At 40.7% G+C, this 17,604-nt stretch overlaps 1 protein-coding gene across 3 annotated transcripts in view; it reads left to right on the top strand.

Moving 5' to 3' along the window:
- Nucleotides 1-96: 96 nt before the first annotated feature.
- GANC (glucosidase alpha, neutral C) overlaps nt 97-17,604 on the top strand; it is a 28,340-nt gene continuing 10,832 nt past the window's right edge. For all 3 annotated transcript variants that reach the window (XR_010606287.1, XR_010606288.1, XM_065635940.1), the window contains exons 1-16: nt 97-260; nt 1,404-1,466; nt 3,006-3,114; nt 4,665-4,792; nt 5,323-5,505; nt 6,365-6,413; nt 7,817-7,883; nt 9,247-9,343; nt 9,915-10,095; nt 10,979-11,132; nt 12,213-12,448; nt 14,136-14,262; nt 15,275-15,354; nt 16,273-16,416; nt 16,819-16,915; nt 17,288-17,389. Coding sequence is in view for 1 of the 3 variants with exons in the window: in XM_065635940.1 (XP_065492012.1) it covers nt 232-260; nt 1,404-1,466; nt 3,006-3,114; nt 4,665-4,792; nt 5,323-5,505; nt 6,365-6,413; nt 7,817-7,883; nt 9,247-9,343; nt 9,915-10,095; nt 10,979-11,132; nt 12,213-12,448; nt 14,136-14,262; nt 15,275-15,354; nt 16,273-16,416; nt 16,819-16,915; nt 17,288-17,389 (1,846 nt within the window). In the remaining 2 variants the exon portion in view is untranslated. The remainder of the gene's footprint in view (nt 261-1,403; nt 1,467-3,005; nt 3,115-4,664; nt 4,793-5,322; nt 5,506-6,364; nt 6,414-7,816; nt 7,884-9,246; nt 9,344-9,914; nt 10,096-10,978; nt 11,133-12,212; nt 12,449-14,135; nt 14,263-15,274; nt 15,355-16,272; nt 16,417-16,818; nt 16,916-17,287; nt 17,390-17,604) is intronic.

Below are 17,604 nucleotides of genomic sequence, written 5' to 3'. Positions count from 1 at the left end.
CCGGGTGCCAATCGCCGGCCCCGCCGCGCTCGGGGCCCGCCGGCTGCCCCGCTGACAGGGCGCTGCGCCGGGGCCGCCGGCACCTGCCGCGAGCGAGGCGCGGCCGTTACGGGACGAGCGTCCCCGCGCCCCCGGCTGCCGCCCGTCCCTCCGGGGAGCCCCCGGGCCCCGCCGCCGCAGCCGGGCGGTCACCCCTTCTCCCCGCCGGCGGCCGCTCGGGACAGCCCCGCCATGGAGGCGGTCACGCCGGGGGAAGTCAGGTAACTGCTGTCCGTAGCGGCTCCTTGTCCGGCCCTCTCCTCGCTACCGGGGCGGCTCCACAGCTTCCCGCGGGGAGCGGCGGGGTGCGGGCCCGGCCCCGCAAAGACCCCGGAGCCCGCCGGGGGTGGCGGGGCGGCGTGCGGGGCCGTGGCGCTGCCGTCTCCGCCGCTGTCTCCGCCGCTGTCCCCGCCGGCCCTGCCCGCGGAGCGCGGGGCGGGAGCGGGTGTGGCGACGCGCGGGTGCGTTCGGGCACCGGCTGCAGCGCTGGGAGGTGCCAAATGTGCCAACAGCCCCACGGAGCTGGTGCGAAAGCCCCAAAGTGCGTGGGTGTCTTCAGGCAAAGACGGGAAGGATTAAATTGCCTAAATATGTGGTTACTGTGAGGTCCCTAATAGTAATCTAGGTCTGTTAATATTTAGTTCACAGAATTTGTGACCAACTGTTCATGGCTGTCATCTGCAATATATATAGTTAATAAGTATTTTGTGAGCATCAGCTCTTTGTCTGCCAGTGCTAATACCTTATTCTATTCTACCTAACACCTTATTCTCTTCTATGTGTGTCAGAACTCAGCATGTTGTGGGAAGTATTTTGATGAGAAACGCTACTGGCAGTCCATTTTTTCAGGCAAGCCAAAAAATTACTGTTATCTAATAGATATAAAAGTTATATCAAGCCTAGAGATAGCACAGAGCTGTCGGCAGAGCCACCAGGAGCCTCGCTTCCTCATCAGTCCCACTGCAAGTAGAAGAGAAGAGTGCAGGGTTTCTCCCTTTCTGCCAGTCCTGCCTCTTTCTCCATTCTTATTACTGGAACGTAATATAAGGACTGCAGAGAGAGATCTGGCTTCAAAATGCAAAGCCCCAAGAATTTACTCATGCTGAAATTCTGCTCTGTCAGTCACGGATTCAGCTGTTCGCCCAATTTGTCAAAGTTTAAAAGGAAGTGGTTTAGCGTGCAACTAAATGTGTAAGAAATCCTGCTACAAACACAATAGTTCAAAGTCCAACACGTTTTATGTTACCACAGTTGTCTGCGTTCTCTTTAATCCTTGTCTCTCTTGAGGAGGACTCCCATCATTTGATCATTCAGCAGGTGTTTGGTGAACACATTTAAACATTTTATTTATCTGCTCTTTCTAGTATCCAAGATGAGGCTGTGGGCAAAAGCACCTTCAAGGAATGCAACCAGATTGCTTTCTACAGGTAAAGAGAAGAATTGTAGTGTCGGGTTTGGGTGGGTTTTTTAACTAGTAAAATTAAAAGATACAGGAAGTAGTTACACATTGATTTTTAATCACAGCAAATCTGCTGCTTTCAGGATTTATCTTTCAAAGTGGGTGTTCCACTCACCTGTCAGAAAGCGATAAACAGCATATTTTAAAAGATTTTATCTGACATACAAAACCTGTTCTGTTAAAATTCAAAAGAGTCACTCCTCTCATCTGACAAAGCCCCAGCAATATTTTAACTGTATGTACACTCAGGTGCAGGTTGTTTTCTTGATGTGGATATTTCTCGAATATCCGTAATTCACAACAACAGAATTCTCAATAGAAGCCATTATTCTGTGACAATAGTATAAATTATTACAGTCCTGTTGAGCAAGTACCTTGGCCAGAATTCAGCATCAAATCTAAATTCTAGGTCATTAGTCTCTTAAAGCTAATCTTAGGCTAAGTGATCCTTCTCATCCCATTTCTAACTGAAATACCTCTCCAGCTTTTTTCCTCCCATCCTCCATTTTCTTCTATCCAGTGCTCTATGGATGAAAGGAATGATTGCCCAGAGTTATACCAATTAGCCACAGATGTACCGAGTTACAGTTCCAGATATTCATTTCTGTTCTGCAGGAAATTATGTTGAGAAAACCCCAAATAACATTTTGCCAATGGGAAAAGGAGTCCTTTCTCTTTTCACACCAGCCCTTTCTAGCCTGTCACCATTTTAACTTAACACATCTAATTTCTCAGCAGGAGGTTGCCACACATTGGCAAGCATCAGATCCTGTCTTTGCTATGCTTTTAAAAGAAATCCTTTATCTGATTGCTCGCATTTGTGCAATATCTGTTTGCCAGGAAACAAAGTCAGTTTACTAATGAAGAAGCTTCCCTCTAAGGTAGCGTCCAAGACACTTATCTTCAACGAGTTCCTAAAACCTAAGCTCAGCAAGGAGCATTCTACAAACAGATGAAAGAGCTTCTATTTCAGGGTCTCTGTCCTAAAATCATCATCAGGGCCAAAACCTGTAGTCAAAACTCTGTATTCAGCAAACCTGTCGAAAAAAAATTTCATCAGTGCATATTCAGGAGGTTACGAATGACAAACATATACTGCTTCATCACCACAGAATGTAACAGCTCTTCACCAGGGGGCTGCAGACCTGGACGGGTATATGACAGAAAATGAAAATCAGCTTATTCAGCTGAAATTTCTGGGGTCATGGAAAGAAGAACAATGTAACTGGACAACTGAGAATTTAGCTGTACACTTAAATAAAGACTTCGACTGTTTAAAAAAAACAATGGATGACCAAACTCCTCTAACGTCTCATTCATAAACATGAATGTGTGCTCAGAACTATATTCTTTCTTTCTCTCCTTGACTTGAAGCACTGATAATAATTTTATTTGAAAAAAATCAAGACAAAATTATTAAGCAAACATTTCTAACAATATTATGTCCCTTTGTGTCATATAAACCTCAACAATTAGGGATACAAAAAATAATTTTCTCTCTTGGCAGGCGTCAGAAGCTTCTACATCCTGGAAAATCTTTGTATCGAGCATTGTTGGATTCAGTCACATTAAGTGATGAGAATGTCAAATTCCCAATTATTCATGAAGAGAATAAGGTGAGATCCCACCTAGCATAAGAGTGTGCTTACAGAAGAAGCAGTGGATATTGTCAACGAGTCTGATAATATTTGCAGGTTTTGAGATGCTTCAGTGATAGATATTTAAGATATGATGCAAAGTATCAGTCCAAAGATGTTGTTACCGGTCCATATTTATTTGACAATTTGAGACTGTGCAAGGACAACAGGTGTTTTAAGGAACTTCAAAAAAATTTTAACAACTTTATGAAAAATCTGAATAGAACTCTTTTTAGCTGAAAAAAATGTTTTTATTTCAGAGTTTTCTCCACTGTTCCAAAATAATAAGTTATTTTTCTGTAATGGCGTAAGAAGACCTATGTTTGATCGCCTCCTAACCATACCTTTGTATTCCTGCGTTTGCTCAAAGGCAGTTTTTCGGGGAAAAATAAGCCTTCTTTGCATTTAAGAAGACAAGCAGGAAGTGGGGCATCTTCTGTTTCTCTGATTTAACAGCATAGCAGCTAACACATTCAGTCAGGGAATAGGCAACCTAACCCATCCTCAGATTATGGGAGTTTGGGACTACAGCTCTCTTACATGCTCTAAGAATCACGCTCTGTGGATACCATGCATAAATGTATTTTTTTGCTTCTCTTGTTGATTCTGACCTTCTTTGCAGTCAGCACAGAAAAGGGAGTTCATTTTTGTTCAAGATTTTAAGGTAGATGAAAGACTGAAGGCTCTGTGGCTTCCTGGGCTATTTGATCATTTATAAAAAGATGGCGTAATGTCGAGTATTTCCCAGGAAGCAGGATCTGGAACTCCAGATGAATCTGTTCTCTCTTGCCTACTCTCCCTCTGATCTTATGACTCGCTCATTCTTTCATGCCCTTGAAGAGAGCAGGGCTGAGCGGCTTCCAGGTAGAGGGAGAAGATACCAGGCCAAAATTCTTCAGCCAGTTTTGTGTCTCATGGGAGAAGAGATTAAAAAAAAAAAAAAAAAAAATCTGAATTGTGGTGTAGAGATCCTCCGTAGAAGAAAAATGAGTCATTTTGTATGAGCTGGAACAGTGACTTCCCAGTTTCCTGAACTGTAGAACAGCAAGGTACACTGGGTAGGGCAGTATTATGAATTTTCTGTAGGTATCTTTCTGACACAGTTCATCAGTGTCAGCATCACTGTGAACACAGAGCACTGGCATTTTTGCAAAAAGTCCACATCTCAGTAGTATCCTGCTCTTACATTGACAGCACAGTAGTGAAATTGTCCAAACTTCAAGATCAGTGTATACTACCCCTGTTTTCCATGCTGCTTGTGGGGAGAACTCCAAAATGCTAGACATGAGAGACTTGAAGACCAAGAGTCCAGTTTAAAAGAGTTGTTTCTTCAAAGGGGAGAAGTAGAGTTAGTTGATGTAAATTCAGATGGATGATGATTGATGCTCAGCAACACTACAGAACATTAAGTCAGAAAGCAGGCATGTTTGGTTTTTTTTTTCCCAGAGAGTAAGTGTTTGATGATGTTGAGTTGAAAAGTAAGTTGGTATTTGTTATCACTACCAGTTTATCTGTTTGTTTGCTCCCAGGTTCTTCTACAAGTAGAAATTTGTGAAATAGAAGGCAATATTTTCAGGCTTAAAATTGATGAGGCAGCTCCTCTCAGAGAAAGATACAAAGTTCCTGATGTTCTTATAAAGGAACCTATCACCCAAAGGTAAGTGATGGGAGGATGATTTAGCACCTTAGTAACGTATATAGCTTCACTTGCAAGAGTGTTTTCCCTTCTCCCTCATTTGTGCTACCCTACAGTTGTCTCTCTACAGTATAAAGTTGTTATAGGAAAATAAAAATGCATGTGGTTAATTTACTTTCAAAAATTCATGTTAAATAGACTGGAGAAAGTTTTGTCATATCCATAAGAAACTTGAGGCTGTTTGACCCGATCAGAAAATAGCCTACTTGTTCTGATGCATCATTTTTACCTAAGGCATTACCTGTTAATGTGAAAGGAATGCAAATTCTGGATAGTTTTCATGGCAGTTATGTAGACCCCTGTTGCACTGTGCAGTGAACCCTGAACACAGCATGTATTTCTGGGGTTCTCTGTCTCAATATTAGCCTTGAGGTTTTTATAATGCATGCAGACATTCTCAGCCCATCTTTTGTTTCAAATCGTTATTTAGTTACAGTGGATTTCAGGTGCTGCTGACTGATACAAAGCTGTTGTTGCTTTTCATTTGCCAGACTTATTATATCCCAGAAGGAGGCAGGCATTTTGGTGCTGTCAGGTGTTAATGAGGACTACAAACTTCAAGTCACAGCAAACCCCTTTCAGATTGAGCTACAGTCCAAGGCTGAGACTGTTCTGAGCATGAATTCCAATGGGTTGTTACATTTTGAGCACGTACAACCACCTCCCAGTGATAGGTACTGTATCTGTCTATCACACTGTAGTATGTAGCTGAAGATAAACAGTTCTGTGGAACTCCAGTTTCTGTGATAGAAGCTCTTACCCATTGAAATGTCTTCTCATTTACTTCATACCAGTAAGTACAATGGTGAAGTTATGACAGAGAAATTCTAGATTAATTAACTGCAGACTGTTTTAATCCCTTGCAGCAGGCATGTGCAAAATGCTAACCTTGTTTAATGGCCAGTTCTGTAAAACACTAAGGTATCATGGTATCCTTTGTCTTTCTTGGGAATGAGTGATGGTATTATGATAAGATTATTAGTTTTGTCTCCTTTTATGACTAAAGTTAAGCTTTAGGCAAGTTATATTCACCATGTAAGCTCTTAAAGTAAGTTTTGTCCAACTTGAAATGTGCCCGTATAGCTGCAAGATTTTACAGGTCAATCCCACTGCAAAGTGCTGAAAATGTGAGAAATGACAGTGCAGGACATGTCATGACTAGGAAAAGAGCATAGCAAGCATCTCTCCTAGATTGTTTCAAAAATTGTAATTAACAGAGGTCCCTTAACAGAGAATAACAAAGAAGTGAGGATCTTCTGGGTGTCTAAAACACTGACACAGACAGGAATAAATGTGAAAGGCCAAGGAGTCAACCTAACTCAAATAAGGAGTGAAGGTTATTTTAAGACATTGAATATTAAAATTATTTGCCAGTTAAAGCTCTTGACTATGGCATCAATTTTCAGAATAGTCAAGCACCGGAACTCTTATATAATGTATAAGGCAATGCATAATGCTTTATGAATTTCCTGTTTGAAATCCTTCCTTACATGAACAATAAACTGATTATTTCTTTGTATTTGTTTTCACTAGAAAACGTACAGAAGAAAACAAGGATGAGTCATCAAGCGATTCCTCTAAGGTAACTCATGCTTACTCTAATTCCAACATTACTATTTTATAGAAAAGATAATTGATTAATTACAAGCACATGTTCATGATTTCTTCTGGTATTATGTTTACAAACATAGTCTAATCACTTTTCAGTGAAGTTCACAAAGGACCTGGTCTTTCATATTGAGATATTTTGCAAATTCATAGTTAAATAAAAGTTGATGTGTTTTACCAGGGCTGTAAAAGGCATCAGTCAGGTAGATCTGGCTCAAAATGGTTTTTTACTTGGCTTTTTCATTTAGAATTTCTTTCTCTTTTGTTCTCTTGTTTGATTTGGAGTAGATGTGTAAAAGGGAGGTTTGTGGTGATATTTGGTCATTTTCAAATTCCTTGTTCACTGCAAAGAGAGTTTAAAAAGAAAAAAGTGTCTCCACATACATTCATGTTTAATACGGAAGTAAGATTCTCTCTGATAAAAGACCAGGTCCTGGCAGTGCGTAAAGGCACATAGCAGTTTTCTCAGGAGGCTGAGTTGTGTCCATGATATAATTTTAGCCTCATGTCAAGCAGATGGCTGCTTATTCCATCATGCTGTTATAAATGGCAGGAGAAATGCTGCCCTCAGCATACTCGTCTGAACTCTGGGTTCTGCCAGGGAGCCTGCTTGCTTTGGGGGAGTCACACAGCTGCAAGAGGCCACATCTGCTTATTTTGGGATCAATGTAGAAAAGAAAACCAGGAAAGACGCTGCAAAAAGTGAAAATTCTAGGAAAACAAATAGCAGGGCACAAGGCTCAAGATTTGAAGGAGGCTAAAAGTGTGAGTTACACACACAGGACTCTGAGGAGACTGGAGAGTTTTTTCGTTGCCTGACCCTTACTGTTTAAGGGAGTGGGTTGGTTTCTGTTTGTATAGGTTTTGCTGTTTGGTTCCAACCATGCAATCTTTGCTTTTTATAATCATGTTCAACATCCAGAAGAAAGACATTTTTTACAGTGAGAACAAACATTCACTGTAACAACCTCCTCAGGGGTGTGGTAGAATCCCCATCACTGGGAGGTTTTCACAGTGCAATTGGACAGGGTGCTGGATAATCTTATCTAGGCTTCCTTCACATGAAAGTTTGGGCCAGATGATCTTTTGAGGTCCCTTCCAACCTGGGCTATGCTGTCGTTCTCTGATTCTATTCAAGGCCTCAGGTACTACTTTTATGCTGTAGCAGTGTGCATGTGTGCTCCACTAACACATTAGTTCTTCAGTGTAAATTCCTGTAGCAAGACCTGAATTGTCTTTTGACTTTATTTACACTAACCATATTTGGCAAAAAACAGTGAACAATGTACAAATCTCATGTGAATACACATCTTTTTCTTAAAAATACATTGTGTGAGCAGTCGCATTTGCTAGGCTTAGCTATTTCTGTTCATCCAGGAGAAACAAGAGGATCTAGGTCTCTGGCAAGAGAAATTTGGCAGTTTCTTAGACATCAAAGCTCATGGTAAGTCTCAGTCTAGCTCTGAAAACAGCTTTACTGCTTTGTATATAGCTGTGTTCATTCATATTTCTGTCGACTTTCTGTTTAGCTGTTTACCGTTTATCAGTGTCTTGCTCCTTCTTTTGCCTATCAGATATCAGTGATGGGTGACAAATTTGACAGAAGTGCTCGAAATATTCATTAGGTTTCTGTTGAGAAGGGAACACATTAAATGTGACCTATTTTGTCAGCACACTGTGTACCATTTCTGACACAGCATAACCCTATCTGCATTGGCCGACTGGTATATAATGCATTATTTCCTTTTTATTTTCTTTTTTAGTATCAGCACATAACATTGATTTCACTTGTAGTTTATTCTCACAACATCTCAGAAATCATGATATCTAAGCATTAATAATTGTCACAGAAAAACTCCTTTGAAGTGGGGGACTACAAAAGGAAATATGAGCAGTCTTAAGGGATAAGAAGGTTATAGAAACATGTAGGTCAGTTGCTCAAATACAATTTAAATTATTAATTACAAAAATTTATGACCATCTGCTCTCTGTCCAGTTTCTGCATTAATCGAGTTGGTTAGCTTTGTCCATGACCACTATCACGTGCACTTTTGTGTCAACCAGCACTAACCAGCTGCTGCAGCAGGGAGAGAGAAGTCTGGAAGAGCTTCCTTGTGGTGACAAGGACTTTTCCAGTTCACAGTCAAGACACAGACAGGACACTGTTGCCCTTGTTGTCTGTGCTCTATGTGATGTATTAGGCCAGTGTTACATTTTTTTCTGTTTCTCTGTGTTGGAGGAGTAAAGTCCATATGGTCAGGTTCTGATCCTGAAGCCACTGCTTGTCAGTCTACAGGATCTCTGGTCACCTGCCAAAACTTGCTCTGGATTCAGTAACGTGACAAGATGGTGTCACTGGCAGAGGCTCTTGTGCATGCTGCTCCCCTGGCTGAGGCTGAAGAGAAGAGCAGTAGGAAACAGGCAACTCTGACTCTAAAGTCCACTCTGCTGTACCACTGTGCTGCAAAGCTTGGCTTGTAGGTACTGGGGTAGAAACAGGAGATAATTTTAAGCAGTTTCACTACAGAATAAAGAAGAGACCTACTATTAGATATATCTTTCTTTTCTATCAGAGTGATTCATTTTATCTTCTTAAGCAATAAAATCTGTTTAAAACATTACTTCTGTAGTTAATAAGTAACAATGTAATAATGAAATTGAGGTTGAAAGCAAGTGTGAAAGAGCTAATTATTAAAACCTGCTTTTCAATTTTTATTTCCTTTTAGTTAGGTCACTCTGCCCTGATGCTTTCAGCTAAGCCTGAGAATAGAACTCTGTGGTCTTCTCTTTTAATGTTATTCCCACAGGTCCTAGTTCTGTAGGTGTGGACTTCACTTTACACGGATTTGAGCATATTTATGGACTACCGCAACATGCAGAAGCACTTCTTCTCAAAAACACCAGGTAAAAGTGGCAGATTGCTAGTAAAAGCAGTATCATTTTTATAGAGGTGAGCTAAAACATTGTCTTAATATTTTAATGCAGTCAACAGCTTGAGATACGTATATTAGTGTGTTTTTTCATTTCATGATACAGCAAGCTGAATCATAGCCCTGTCCACGTGGAGTAAGTCGTTCTGCTTTCACTTTCCACTCAATTTCATGAATGACCTCTTCTGTTCTCTCTCATTTTTCCATGCAGAGTTTTTTTCAGAATTGCAAGATTGGTCGTGTTTAAACAGAACTCTTAAAAGAGTAATTCCATGGGAGGATGGGAGGTTTCAGAATTCATATTATACTTTAGGAGTTAGAGCAAATGAGCAGTAGTCTCGCTGGCAGCAAAAATATTGTTTTATTCAAATAGCTAGGACCAAAGCAAAGAAGCAGTTATCTAGGCTGTCCACATTTCAGCTCTGGATGCTAAACAAAAGATGATAGTACAGTGTTCACTGAGTTTAGTGGAATGACAATAGAGCTAAAATTTGCCTGGTGCAGAATGCTCACATGTAACAAACACATCTGTTTGTTTGTCCTAGTGATGGTGATGCCTACCGGCTTTATAATTTAGATATCTTCGGCCACAAGATACATGACAAAACAGGCATTTATGGTTCAGTGCCCCTTCTCTTAGCACACAAGCCGAACAGAACTTCAGGGATCTTCTGGCTGAACTCTTCAGAAACGCTGGTGGATATTAATACAAAGGCAGTAGCTGAGGTGAGTTGCTCGCTTTCCTCAGAATTTAATAATGAAAGAAAACACTACAGGGCAGGGTCAGCAGGAACATGACAACATTATTGGAGATTTATCTTTTGCTCCCTAATGAAGAATTGTCAGTCTCTTCCTCCTGTCCTCCCTACTGCTAAATTTCTTGTTTTAAACCACTGAAAAAAACAAGGAGATGACTCCTTTCAAGAGTCAAGTTATAGAACTTTTATCTTAACAGGTCTACAGGAGAAGGCAGAGAGGGAACATGTAATGTTGGAGCTGAAAAGATCTACACAGGCGGATGTAGCAAGCAGAAAAAAGAGTGGACAAAAATCTTGACAATCTCTTGGATTTGAGGAATTTTTCTGAGTTTTGAAATTCTTGGAATTGCCATACATTTCTTCTTAGCAGGCTCATTCTTCTGTGGAATGTAACTGACCTTCAAGAAACATAAAATGTTCAGGAAATGAAGTCACTCAGCTCCTGAAACACAAACATTTGAATTGTGTTAAAACTGAAACAGTGAAAAAAATCTTGCTTGATTCCAGCACTTCAATACATGGTTAAAATTATTAATTTTCTTTATTTCTCATGGTATAGTTATAGATATTACTCAAAGATCCTGCAGAAAATGCAGTCTTTAATTACAGAAAAGCTTTAATTACTTTTCCCCTCATTACCCATTTTTCCTCATTAACTATTACTCTGTATTTTGTATAAGCAGTATGCAAGGTAAAGGGTTTGTGAAGGACATATAAGAAGTGTTCACTGTGTATTCCTCATACCTGCTGGGTATGTGTTAGTGAGTTTTGTGGTTTTCCATCCTTTCTCCTTCATTGAAACAAAGTTTGATAGAGAGAGCTATTCAGTTTTACCTTGGTTTCCTTCAAAGCACATCCCGTCCGGATCTGCTGCAGAGACTGCCAAGCAGAGAGCCGTGCCCGTAACTGATGTGCGCTGGATGTCAGAAAGCGGCATCATTGATGTTTTCCTGCTGATGGGACCCACTGCATTTGATATCTTCAAGCAGTTTGCACATCTGACAGGTACTAACTCACATAATTGTAGTTAGTTTGGCACATTCACCTGGGAGATGCTTTGAGGAGCATGCTGTACCCAAGAGTGGGTTAATATTTACCTAGCCCATTGTGTGCTGGAGGCCAGTCATTCCCAAACTGCAGTTTGCAGAGCAAGGGCTGGTGCTTTGTGAAGCCAGGTCTCCATCCTTGTTTTCCCTGGCATCTGCAGCTGGTCAAACTTAGCCCTAGCTGAGAAGCCAGCATAGTTACTGCTCTCTGAAACTGCTTCCTTAGACGAAGAGACGAGGCACAGAGGGCTAGAACTACCAGTCACCATCAAGACAGGCCACCTTATAATGAGAAAAGACTGAAGTTGCGGAATGATGTATCCTGGAGAGTATAGAAGGAAGATAAATAACTGTCCAGTGTGTCTGTTAGGGAAAGGAGCAGAGGTGGCATGCAGATATGGGAAAGCAGCAAGAGGCTCAGGAAGAGACTCAAAAAAAGAAGGCAAGAGGACTAACATTTTATGAAAGCAGAATTCTTTTTATACTAAAGAGAATTAAAAGCACAGAAACATCCCTGGTAATCCTTTAGTATGTTAGCAATGATTATTTGCTGCACAGATGTTATGGACAGAATGTGGTTCAACTGAACAGAAATAGGAAAGTAGCCTGATCGCTAGAGAATCTCGCCAAGCAGAAGTGCGCACTTGGGAAAGTTTCCCAGCTCCCTTTTGCCATATGGATATATACATACATGGTTTTTAATTTTAAAAATTCCTAACAATTGCAGTTCCATGGTTCTCTTTGCACTGCAGCAGCTGTGGGCCTGTTTACACTACTCAGGTTCAAGCAGTCACAGGAATTGCATTCTACCGATTAAAATACTGTTTGCATTAATGACAGTTAAGCTAATCTAGAATATTTTTGCATTAGAAAAAATTAAAGTATAAATTTATATTGGTTACATGCTCTAGATTCAACATAGGCCAGCATTCGCTAGCTCCAGACAGATACATATTAATAATGTTAACTTTTGTAGAGTCTCTAGCTAAAATCCTGAATGGCATTACCGGTGTTATCTTCATTCATGTACTCTTCCTAGGCACTCAAGCCCTGCCCCCACTTTTTTCTCTGGGCTACCATCAGTGCCGCTGGAATTACGAGGATGAGCAAGATGTCAAGGCAGTAGATGCTGGCTTCGATCAACATGACATTCCTTATGATGTGATATGGCTGGACATAGAGCACACAGATGGCAAGAGGTATTTTACTTGGGACAAAAAGAAATTCCAGAACCCCAGAAAGATGCAAGAACATCTCAGGAAGAAAAAACGGAAGGTAAATAATATAGCAGGAAGACAGAAAGTATTTCTTTGTAGTGTGAAGCTACCCAATCTAGCTTTAACTAAGTGTCCTGGTCTTAGCTGGGATAGAGTTCATTTTCTTTCTAGTAGCTGGTATAGTGCAGTGGTTTGGATTTAATATAAGAAGAATGTTGATAATACACTGATGTTGTGGTGGTTGCTGGGGAGTCAAGGACTTTTTCAGCTTCCCATCCTGTCCCACATGCACTAGAAAAAGGGAGGGAGCAAAGCCAGTACAGCTGACCCAAGCTGGCCAAAGGAGTGTTCCTTACCATGTGACATCATGCCTCGTATAGAAACTGGAGTTGGACAGGGGACAAATACCGCTGCTCGGAAACGAACTTGTGGGTGGTGATCGCATTGTGCATCACTTGTTTCGTATATTCTATTATTATTTTCTCTTCCTTTACTGTCCTATTAAACTTTTCTTATCTCAACCCACGAGTCTGGGTTTTTGTTCCCTTTCTGATTCTCTCCCCCATCCCACTTGATGAGGGGTAAGTAAGTGGCTACATGGTCCTAGTTGCCAGCCAGGGTTAAACCACAATACCAAGGTACTTCAGATACTGGAAAGAGTTTAAGTACAACAGAGTAAATTAGACTGTTTTCTAGTCTGATGATGCTTCCAGTGCACCAGCTATCTTGTTTAATGCAGTTCTTTGTGCCGTTTTATTATTTTGTGGTTTGTTCCGTACCCTGACCATCAGGCTATGTTTGACCCATGTGGAGCTCCATCTTACAGAAGCAGCCCAGTGCCTTCCTTGATGGGCACAGTAGAAAATGTTTCTACTTAACATAAACTTTCACCATTGGTAGTTGCTATCCTCACTTCAGCTTTTCTTTGTGTTCATAATACTTTTTATTTTCTCCTTATCCTAATTGAGATTTATCCTTCATGTTGATACGATTACTTACCATAAACTTAATGTTTTTTCCTTCTCCTGAAGTACTGGTATGATATGCAGTCTGTTAGCTTAGTTAGTCGTTATTTCTGCTTTTACAGCTAAAATATTTTCCTTGGAATTATAGAGGTATTAAAATGTACACAGTTAACATGTAAAAGTTGTAGAATTGCTTAATGCTTGATCTTTGCCAAAAGTCAATGAAATAGCTGTTGAGATCGCATTCAAGTTTTCAGTCTCTTAGTTAGAGCTATAGTACTTTGTCAGCTCCACAGCAAGGCAGTTAATGGCAGCATAAAGTAACAGCAAAATACAATACGTGGATGTTTAAAACAATTAGAAACTTCTGTTGCTGTTGTATGGTGTACAAACTAAGATATATTTACATGTCTTAAGGCAAATAATTTTAAGCAGGGACACAAACATGGAAGTCAGATATTTTCCCATTCACAGCATACAGCAGTGAATTTAACATTGTGTTTTTAGGGGTTAGGGTGCTTGCTTTTATCCAAAACAATATTTTTTGGCACTTATTTCAGAAAGGTAAGCATAAATTCATGCTTTCTTTGTAAATGCAGCTATTATACTAAAGTCTAGAACAGTATCTACAAGAACTGGTAACTGCTTTCTAAAATTAGTGACACAGCTACGTTTGTTACCTAAAGTGAAATCAATCTGCCTTTTATCAAAAGCAAACTCTTACTGTTTTATTCAGTACAGTTAGTGCTAATAATGCATTTTATTTTCTTACCCTGGCAGCTTGTTGTCATTGTAGATCCCCACATTAAGGTTGATCCCACGTACACCCTGTATTCACAGGCAAAGGACAAAGGATATTTTGTGAAAGACAGAAATGGGCGAGATTTTGAGGGCATCTGTTGGCCAGGTAAAAAACCACTCTGTCTCTAAATATGAAGCTGTTTATTTTAAAAATTTTGCAGAATAGTTTAATTGGGACTACTCAAAGTGGAATTAAATTCTTAGATTCCATGCATTTTTTGTAAATATTCGTAATTTCAAATACTTTAGTACAGTCATGTTCTAATTGCCTCAGCTGTACAACTTCTTCTATTGTGTCTGTTGGCTCTGCAGGTAGTCCCAGTGCCTAGAGCTAAAAAAAGTTTGATTTGTTGATCAAAACAGCCACCCCTCTTCCAAACTTGTCTTAGATAACAGAAATGCAGTCTGGTCTGTTGCAGTGAGCACAGCTTTTGTAGGCTGGGTGAAAATGAGTGAAGTCTGATACTGAAGACTTTGACTTGCATTCCTGTGTGATCTCTGCTAGGTGAACCTGCTTTAGCAGCTGGGTTGGACTAGATGATCTCCAGAGGTCCTTTCCAACCCTAACCATTCTGTGATTATGTAATTCTTTGTGATTCAATCATAATATAGTGATTTGACATGTTATTTTTCATTTGGAGATCTCAAAGGAGGTTGCCCCCCATCTTTGCAGATAGAAAGCCCACAGCCCTGGCAAAGGAACCAATATGGGAAAAATCAAGGAGATATTACAACTTCTAGTAGCATGGCAGGATATAGTTATTCAGCTTCTCAGCAACACTTTACTGTTTGAGCTCAAAATACCAGGGTTGCTGTCTATCCCTGGCTTCCTGTTCGCATCTGAATGTATTTCAAACTGCTAGCAGTCATCCTTAAATGGTGCTGAGCTTCAGACCTCCAGAATCTATGTTGGTCTGCAGAACATGGCAACATGTGTACTGAGTTCCAAGTCAACTGGGAATATGCTCTTGAGCTTTTGTCTCAGAAACAATAGTGACCGCATTATTGCTGCCCATTTTAGAAAACGTCCCAGCTTTAGGCCGCTGTATTTAGGTGCAAAGATAATGCACGCATGCTCTTAAAATCGGGTAAATAATTGGGATCTCCCACATCCACAGGTTCCTCTTGTTACCTGGATTTCACCAATCCCGAAGTGCGAAAGTGGTATGCAGATCAATTTGCCTTCAAAACATACAAGGTGTGTATTTATTTGCTCTGATCTACATATCCCAAAAAGCCTGAAAATGGGGAAAAGAGAGAAGATAAACTACTGGCTAAGACAGTTGGTGGCTTTTGTAGCTATATGATCATAATGTAGAGGAAAATATCTTGATAATCTGAAGTACCACAGAAGAGTTTTCTCCATGGACTTGTCTACACTAAGAAAGCTGGCATCCATATTACACCAGTGAACCTGCTTAGTTGCATCAGTAGAATGGACAAACTGGAGGCATTTTAGCAACCCATAATCTAACACAGCTGCTGCAATTCCAGCTTTTACTACCATAATGGCACACAAGGAGTGATGTGGGAGTGCTCTCTCATAGCTCATGGTCACTTCAGCCTCACCTTCCTTCCAGCACTCCTGCCTAGTACTGAAAGTGTCTGGGTGGACACTGCTGGACACCTCCAGTTTCATCCCCACTCTGAAGTTCTACTTTGCAGTAGGGTTGTTGAAACTACTCCCCTAGTAGACATGCATAGTAGACATTTCCCAGCCTGCTTTTCTTCTCCAGTTTTTCTCTTCTGTCCTTCTCTGATTTTTTCCTCATGGCTATTTGATACTTCTCTTTTCCCTGCCTCTTTTTCCTCCCCAGAAAGCAGGAATAGCAAGTACCTACTGAGTTTTGTAAGAACTGCAAAAATCAAGTGGGCTTGTAGGCTGCCACCATGACCAAAGGGCCACTAAGAGACGAGATGAGATGAGATGATGAGATGAGATGATGAGATGAATGAATGGCATCTTTCAAGTGACCACAGGAGTATAATTACCATATCTTGCTTTGCTGTTGCTGTTTCTACTCATACCCCAGACTGGTTTGATACCCTCTAGACATAAACACACTGAGTCACAGCAATGGCTTTGTTATGTCCTAACTGCAACCCTGTGTCACAGGGATCCACTAATATCCTCTTTGTATGGAATGACATGAATGAGCCTTCGGTCTTCAAAGGGGCAGAACTAACAATGCCAAAAGATGCTGTGCACTACAACAACTGGGAGCATCGGGAAGTACACAACCTCTACGGATTCTACCAGGTAGATTATCTGCAGACACAAACCAGTTTTTCTCATGGATTACATCTAGTGTGGTAATTTAGACAGTAGCTGGTATCCTGTAACCTCCATGAAGGACTGAAACTGTGCTGTGCTGTATATTGCTATATTTTAAATAAACTCTGTGATTGGTCACAAGAAAATGTGAACAACATTGGTGCCGCTCTAACATAACAATGTAAATTACATTGGCTGTGACTACATGATTTTATTTTTTTTTTCTGTTCAAGTACATACTACTAAGAAAGTATTGCTTTAATAATAGGTATTATTTGTGGCTACAGATATCTAATCTTTTCTGCCCTCGAAGGGCTAAAAAGGCAGTGTAGCAAATACCCTAATCATAGAGTTTGTCTTCCTGACTTATATATTCATGATTTTCAGCAAATGGCAACTGCAGAAGGACTCATCAGACGTTCTTCAGGAAAAGAGAGACCATTTGTCCTCACACGATCTTTCTTTGCTGGTTCACAGAAGTATGGTAAGTAAGGACTAGCTGGATACCTTCCATACTGCTTTGTTCTATTAAGTTTGGTTAGTAGTAGTTAAGTCTAGAGAGGGCAGAAACTTCATAATGGTGACATGGTGAGCACATAAGAGTCCAAATGATTGAAAAAATCAGTAGAACCTGGCAAAGTGTGTACAAGTTAAAGGTAGAATAAGAGCCCGTGTCCTGTGACAAACCACTACCTGCTTTTAGTGCATGTTTCAGGAGCATGCGTGTATAAAGAAAGAAATGAACAGCAGTCCACCAGTAGTTCATGAACATTCTTGTCTTCTTTCCTTAACTGCAAGCATAAGCTGAAGCATACGCCCAACTTCCCTGTATAATGCTGAAACTGGGTATTTCCAGGGGCAGTGTGGACTGGAGACAACACAGCAGAGTGGCGTTACTTGAAAATATCCATTCCAATGCTTCTCACCATCAGCATGGCAGGGATTTCATTCTGTGGAGGTAAGGTGTTTGGCTGGAGTTGCTCACTATGCATAAATCACTGGTACCACCAAGTTTGTATCCCAAGGTGGACTTCAACACAGATGGTAGAAAGCGCAATGGTCCAGTGCATTTCCAGGCACTTTCACAGATGAGTCTGGTTCCAGAAGCCACCAACCTGGCTCTCACCATCCTTTCTCCACTAACTCTTATGTAGTGTTCACATTCTGTCTGGA

Source organism: Caloenas nicobarica, chromosome 5 (genome assembly GCF_036013445.1).
Source record: "Caloenas nicobarica isolate bCalNic1 chromosome 5, bCalNic1.hap1, whole genome shotgun sequence".
In the NCBI taxonomy this organism is placed as follows: Eukaryota; Metazoa; Chordata; class Aves; order Columbiformes; family Columbidae; genus Caloenas; species Caloenas nicobarica.
This window is presented reverse-complemented; position numbering and strand designations above follow the sequence as displayed.